We start from the raw sequence: 7444 nt of genomic DNA, 5'->3' as shown, positions 1-7444 counted from the left end.
GTCAATAACCAATAGCGGAACCTGGATGCTCATATTGGCTCCTACGTATTCTACGAAGATCTTTATCGGTCAAACCGCATAACAACATACGTTGTTCCCTTTGTCATCGGTATGTTACTTTGCCCGAGATTCGATCGTCGGTATCTCAATACCTAGTTCAATCTCGTTACCGGCAAGTCTCTTTACTCGTTCTGTAATACATCATCTCGCAACTAACTCATTAGTCACAATGCTTGCAAGGCTTATAGTGATGTGCATTACCGAGAGGGCCCAGAGATACCTCTCCGACAATCGGAGTGACAAATCCTAATCTCGAAATACGCCAACCCAACAAGTACCTTCGGAGACACCTGTAGAGGACCTTTATAATCACCCAGTTACGTTGTGACGTTTGGTATCACACAAAGTGTTCCTCCGGTAAACGGGAGTTGCATAATCTCATGGTCATAGGAACATGTATAAGTCATGAAGAAAGCAATAGCAATATACTAAACGATCAAGTGCTAAGCTAACGGAATGGGTCAAGTCAATCACATCATTCTCCTAATGATGTGATCCCGTTAATCAAATGACAACTCATGTCCATGGCTAGGAAACTTAACCATCTTCGATTAACGAGCTAGTCAAGTAGAGGCATACTACTGACATTATGTTTGTCTATGTATTCACACATGTATCATGGTTCCGGTTAATACAATTCTAGAATGAATAATAAACATTTATCATGATACGAGGAAATAAATAATAACTTTATTATTGCCTCTAGGGCATATTTCCTTCAGCGTGTGCGTAGGATTTTTTTTGAAATTACTACGTTCCCCAACAGATGAAGAGCTTGTGGTGGCTGCATTGTCGTCCACGACCACATTAGTAGGACGCGGCCTCGGTTCAGGGGATCAATCCCCGGGCATGCTCCGGCCTTGAACCGCAATAGGGAGAGAGGCCACACCCTTCTCTATGCCGATTACTTTGAGAATGGCCCGCTCTTGAAACCACATCAATTGCGTCGCCGCTTCTGTATGGCGAGACATGTGTTCAATCGTATTCGGGAGGGAGGGGCAACATATGTCCCATACTTTGAGTGCCAATAGGATGCCCTTGGCAAGCTTGGCTCTCTTATTACCAGAAGTGCACTGCGGCGATTCACATGCTTGCACATGGAATTCCTGATGATCTTATGGATGAGTATGTGCGTATGAGTGAGTCCACATGTCTCATCTCAATATATAGTTTCTACAAGGTCGTGCTGGCAGTGTTCAGCCCTAAGTACCTGAGAGAGCCAACTGCCGCTAATACAGAGAGGTTGTTGGCGATCAATGCCGATAGGGACTTTCCGAGCATGTTTGGTAGTATAGATTGTATACACTGGAAGTGGAAGAACTGTCCATTTGCTTGGCAGGGGCATGTGAAAGGTGCCATTGTCATATTTGAAGCGGTGGCTTCACAAGATCTGTGGATATGACATTCTTTCTTTGGCATGGCTGATTCTCACAATGATATCAGTGTTCTTCAGCGTTCCCCAGTGTTTGCAAGGCTTGCAGAAGGCCACTCCCCGGAGGTCGACTTTGAGATCAATGGCAACCATTACAACAAGGGATATTACCTAGCTGATGTTATCTATCCTTAGTGGTCCACTCTTATGAAGACCATACCCAATCTGCAAGGAGAGAAGAGACAGAGGTTTGCCCAAATGCAGGAGAGTGCTAGGAAGGATGTGGAGCGTGCTTTCGGTGTGCTTCAGTCTCGATGGGGTATCGTTCGAAACCCTACATTGATATGGAGCACTCAGAAGCTTTGGGAGGTGATGACTGCTTGTGTGAAAATGAGCATGGCGATAGCATCTACGACCACGGGTTTGATTTCCAGGTGAAAATGTTGAGCCTGAGCAGCCACCTCCTGCAACCTTTGAACACTTTGTCCATTTTCATTGTGAAATACGTGATTGGCATACTCATTTCCAGCTTCAGGATGACTTGGTTGAGCATATGTGGACTCACGCTGGCAACCAGTAAATTTATCGGTTTAATTTTTTCATGCAAACACATTTCGATTGGGTTGTATGACTATTTGATATTGTTTTTATTTCGATTGGGTTGTAAGACTATTTTGAATGTGGAACTATTGCTACGTTTGATTTAAACTACTCCCTCCGTCCCATAATATAAGACATTTTTTGACTATACACTAGTGTCAAAAAAGTCTTACATTATGGGACAAGGGAGTATTTGCTATGCTTCATTTTAGTATGCTTGTTAATCTCGAACCGACGAGATGCGGCCGAAATGTGACCGTGCATTGGGCGCATCCAGAAATACGAACATGGCTCCATTAACATTATAAAAGGATGAAAAGCGGACTAAACCTACGTCCATTTGGGATTGTGCGCGTTGGAGTTGATAGGTCGCTGGACAAGTCTCGTCTGGAAGAGCGTGTGCTACTGCTGTGCTGGACCAGAACGAAAACGAGGATGGGACGCGCGGACCACGCGGCGAAACGGTCAGGATCCTCTTTTAAGCCCCCAACCCATCATCCGCCCGTACTCGTCGGCGCCGTGCAGTTGAGTGCTCGCTGCTCCCTCCTCCCCCTCCCCGAAGATTCTCCTTCGACCCCTCCCGATCTCCAAGGCGACATCGCCGTCGCCGTCGCCGCGCGCCAGATCTCCTCCACGCGCTCGCGGTGCGCCTTCGCCGCCTGCGCGATCTGCCCGGTGAGTCCCCTTCCCCGCTGCCTGCTCCTAGATCCGTGTCCTCGCCTGGAATTCCGGTGGGGTTTCAGTTGCCGAGTGTACCATTCCCGTGCGTGTTGTTCGCCGCGGCGAAGAATTCGGTTGTGGTTTCATGTTGCGTGTATTGGTTTGCCACTGCTGGACCTGGGGATCGCGATGATGGGCGCCTGATGAAAATTGCATTTGTCAGGGGTGGATGTTCTTCTATGCCTGCTGATGGCTATGGTGTCAGTTTAGTCAGTTCTCTACTGTTTTACTACTACTACATAGCCTGCTGATAGCTTTGGAGTTAATAATGTTTCCTCTATTCTTCCTTCATAGTTGGAGTATATCTGCTTTTAGTTTTAGTAGGAGTTGCCTTGTTTTCGCAGTAACTTCAATGATAAGTTTGAAGAATTATTACTGCTGGGCACATTAATAACACTAGCAGGTTTGAATATCTATTTGCAGGCTAAGATGGCGACCTATGAGCCCAAGAACATCCTCATAACTGGTGCTGCGGGTTTCATTGCATCCCATGTGGCGAACCGTCTAATTAGGAGCTATCCTCACTACAAGATTGTGGTACTCGACAAGATTGACTACTGCTCCAACCTGAAAAATCTCAACCCCTCCCGGCCATCGCCAAATTTCAAGTTTGTCAAGGGCGACATCGCAAGTGCTGACCTGGTGAACTATCTTCTCATCACTGAGTCGATCGACACCATCATGCACTTTGCTGCCCAGACTCATGTGGATAATTCGTTCGGCAATTCCTTTGAGTTTACAAAGAACAACATATATGGCACCCACGTTCTCCTTGAGGCGTGCAAGGTCACTGGCCAGATCAGAAGATTTATTCACGTCAGTACTGATGAGGTGTATGGAGAAACTGATGAGGATGCTGTGGTTGGTAACCATGAGGCCTCGCAGTTGCTTCCGACAAATCCATATTCAGCTACCAAAGCTGGGGCTGAAATGCTTGTGATGGCTTATGGGAGGTCTTATGGTCTTCCTGTGATTACAACCCGAGGCAACAATGTGTATGGACCAAATCAGTTCCCTGAGAAGCTCATCCCAAAATTTATCCTTTTGGCCATGAAAGGCTTGCCCCTTCCAATTCATGGTGATGGCTCTAATGTCAGGAGCTACCTGTACTGTGAGGATGTTGCTGAAGCTTTTGAGGTAGTTCTTCACAAAGGAGAGGTTGGACATGTGTATAATATTGGTACTGTGAAGGAGAGGAGGGTAATTGATGTGGCCAGTGACATATGCAAGCTATTTGGCTTGGACACCGAAAAGGTCATCAGGTTTGTCGAGAATAGGCCCTTCAATGACCAGAGGTACTTCCTGGATGATCAGAAACTGAAGAAGTTAGGATGGGCAGAGCGCACGACATGGGAAGAGGGTTTGAAGAAAACAATTGAATGGTACACCAGCAATCCTGATTACTGGGGAGATGTTGCCGGTGCATTGCTCCCTCATCCAAGGATGTTGATGACACCTGGAGTTGAAAGGCATAACTGGACTGAGGAAATCAAATCTCTTGCTTCTTCGCCAGCTGAAGCCAAGGAATGTAGTACAGTACCGGCTGCAGCCACATCCAAGAGTACCAGCAGTGTCCCTCAAAAGGCCACCTACAAGTTCTTAATATATGGCAAGACTGGATGGATTGGTGGCCTACTTGGGAAGATATGTGAGAAGCAAGGCATACCTTATGAATATGGTAAAGGGCGCCTGCAAGAGCGCTCTCAGCTCTTGCAGGACATTAGAAACGTGAAGCCGACTCATGTTTTCAATGCTGCTGGTGTCACTGGAAGGCCAAATGTTGACTGGTGTGAGACCCACAAACAGGACACTATCCGCACCAATGTTGTAGGCACCTTGAATCTTGCTGATGTTTGTCGTGAGCAGGGGTTGCTCATGATTAATTATGCTACAGGTTGCATATTTGAGTATAATGCTGAACACCCTGAAGGGTCTGGAATTGGTTTTAAAGAGGAGGACACGCCCAACTTTATAGGTTCATTTTATTCCAAAACCAAAGCCATGGTAAGTTCAAATATTTTGTTTATGATGTGTAACACATATCCTTTTGCTTCTCATGGAAACAAACTCATTTGTTCGTACATACAAATGCAGGTGGAAGAGTTATTGAAGGACTATGATAATGTCTGTACTCTTAGAGTCAGGATGCCCATATCATCAGACCTGAGCAATCCTCGTAACTTCATCACAAAAATAGCCCGCTATGACAAGGTGGTGAACATTCCCAACAGTATGACAATTTTGGATGAATTGTTGCCTATCTCTGTTGAGATGGCGAAGCGGGATTGTAGGGGCATATGGAATTTCACCAACCCAGGGGTTGTCAGTCACAACGAGATTCTGGAGATGTACAAGGAATACATCAACCCGGACTTCAAGTGGACCAACTTCACGCTCGAAGAGCAGGCCAAGGTTATAGTTGCACCAAGAAGCAACAACGAAATGGACGCGTCAAAGCTGAAGTCCGAGTTCCCTGAGCTACTGTCCATTAAGGAATCTTTGATCAAGAATGTCTTTGAGCCAAACAGGAAGGTTTCTACTAATTGAGGATTCATATGACACAGGTCTGCTATAAGCTATTCTATTTAGCTAATATATTGCATGGTGGCAGCTGTGGTCAATTTTATTGTGGTATAGCAGGCATACATATTTACGATTTTTTGTTACGCGTTATGTTTCACTTGAGTATTATCAGATGTTCTATGTAGTGGTGGATATGTTTGTTGGCCTGGTTATCTATGAGAACAGATCTTAAAATCTTGTTTCTATTTATCAGGTGCCTTTCATGTGCATGATGCTGCGCTTGTGCATTCTGTTTACGTGTTGCTTTTCTTGGTTTTCATATCTGAAGTTTGTATTGGCAGACTCAACTTACATGTGTAGTTTTGTTGGTTCATATTTGAAGTTTGCATCAGTTTCCAAAAACATGTGCATTCAGAAGCCCAGAGGGTTGTCAGTTGATGCACCCTGATCAACTGTAAGCTCCTGTCGGCTGTCAACGCGACGTTTGAGTATCACACGCTGAAATATTTGCTTGCAGTAGATCAGTTTGACTTTAGAGCATCACACACTGAAATATTTGCTTGCAATAGATTAGTTTTTAGTGCAGGTTGCCGGCGTTGCCAGAGCTTGTCTTGTCTTGCTCCACAAACATAATGGTCGTACTGACTGTTTCACGAGTTCGAGGTTTCCACAGATCTGTTTCTATTTTGTGTAATCTTCTTGATCTCTGGCTTTCCCCTTTTGCGCTTGAAACCTCTCTTGTTTGGTTGGATACAATATAGTGCGCGTATGGGACGAGTGGGCTATGTTTGGTCGCGGGGGAGAGATTTCCCCGGGTTACAAAGCATGCGTGCGATTTTTCTTCGCACGTGCGAATCCACGGAGGAATTTCTTAGACACCATTTGGCACTTCGGCGACTAGGCTGGGCTCCGTGGCTGTCGTATACAAATGGAAAGAGAACTAGATAGAAAACGAGACAGTCTTCAACAGCTGGCGCAGATTCACCAGGCAATCCTGGAAGCATACTTCGGCTTCACCAAGCTAATCTCCTTTTTTTACCCCTAAAAAAGGCTAATCATTTTTTTTTCAAAAGTACGCGTAGGCGTATCATATTTTTATAGAAGGCTAAAAAAGACTAGAGTACGCCTAGGCATACCATATTTTTATAGAAGGTAGAAATCAATTACAAAAGACTACAACTTGCTGCGAACAGCAAGTGTAGTTGAAACTCCACACTCTACCGCGACAATTACAAACATAATGGAAAAGGGCCAGCCCTAAGCCAATCATCTAGCCGCGTCATGACAAAAACCGGTTGCCTTGAAGAGCAACAACTCTAACTGGATTCCCTTGCCAACGCGCTACCCATCCTTGAATGCCTAAGAGGAGACGGCGAGTGGATGGCAGGACTCGGACAACCCTGAGAAAGCCATCGTCTTGAATCACCGGCAATTGCATACATAGCGCCCACGAAGATCGACTCGGGCAACGACAAGCACCGGAGAACCATAACATAACCAGGCCAGGTCTTTACAAGTGATGCTCTCAACAGAGTAACGACGCCACACCGCCGCTATCGCCGGTCCTGCAACGGACAAGGCTTTCGCTCGAAGACCACAATCCGATCAAGGAGGGGAGATGCCGACACACCTTGGCGACGCCTCCAAGGAGGGAAACGACACCCACGTGCGTCGTCGCCGCCGGCTCCGCAGACGAGCAGGATTTTCATCCCAACCGTGGCACCTGTCCCATCCCCATCAACAGATTGGCCAAACTGTTGGAGTCACACCGCCGCTGTCGCAACACCTCGCCACTGTGTCCAGACCACTGCGGTACATCGCCCTCGCACGGCAGAGAGCAGCCTGACCACCAACCAGCACCAGCACGGCCGCGAAAAACCACCTCGCTAGGACCCATCCATCCTCAACAACAGCGAAGAACCGCTGGCACTCCATGTCGCTGCTGCAACCCGAGGTCACACAGGGCAGAAACCGGTGCGCTGAAACGCCCACGCGAACGCGCACGCCCACCATGGTGCTCCCCTGTGTGAGCCCCTGCTCCGACCTCTGGCATGGAACCAACACAGATCCTGGCCGCGTCGCCACCAACACCACAAAGGGGACGCCTTCCTCCAAGCCAATCCGACGTTGACAAAGAGCCACTCCGCGCGCCCCGGCCACCGCAGCAAA

At 47.0% G+C, this 7444-nt stretch overlaps 1 protein-coding gene across 1 annotated transcript; it reads left to right on the top strand.

Moving 5' to 3' along the window:
* Window positions 1-2401: 2401 nt before the first annotated feature.
* Window positions 2402-5524, top strand: LOC109745282 (trifunctional UDP-glucose 4,6-dehydratase/UDP-4-keto-6-deoxy-D-glucose 3,5-epimerase/UDP-4-keto-L-rhamnose-reductase RHM1). The gene is made up of 3 exons (XM_020304415.3): window positions 2402-2707; window positions 3176-4756; window positions 4847-5524. The coding sequence occupies exons 1-3, from the start codon at window positions 2468-2470 to the stop codon at window positions 5297-5299; spliced, it is 2274 nt and encodes a 757-aa protein (XP_020160004.1). The 5' UTR covers window positions 2402-2467; the 3' UTR covers window positions 5300-5524.
* The last annotated feature ends 1920 nt before the right edge of the window (window positions 5525-7444 follow it).

The sequence above is a fragment of the Aegilops tauschii genome, chromosome 4, assembly GCF_002575655.3.
Source record: "Aegilops tauschii subsp. strangulata cultivar AL8/78 chromosome 4, Aet v6.0, whole genome shotgun sequence".
In the NCBI taxonomy this organism is placed as follows: Eukaryota; Viridiplantae; Streptophyta; class Magnoliopsida; order Poales; family Poaceae; genus Aegilops; species Aegilops tauschii.
This window is presented reverse-complemented; position numbering and strand designations above follow the sequence as displayed.

Excerpts from the sequence above, each read along its gene's own strand:
- LOC109745282 (XM_020304415.3), top strand. The coding sequence starts at position 2,468 with ATGGGACGCGCGGACCACGCGGCGAAACGGTCAGGATCCTCTTTTAAG. Across the intron at positions 2,708-3,175 it reads CCGCCTGCGCGATCTGCCCG|GCTAAGATGGCGACCTATGA; the intron begins GTGAGTCCCCTT and ends ATCTATTTGCAG. Across the intron at positions 4,757-4,846 it reads ATTCCAAAACCAAAGCCATG|GTGGAAGAGTTATTGAAGGA; the intron begins GTAAGTTCAAAT and ends ATACAAATGCAG.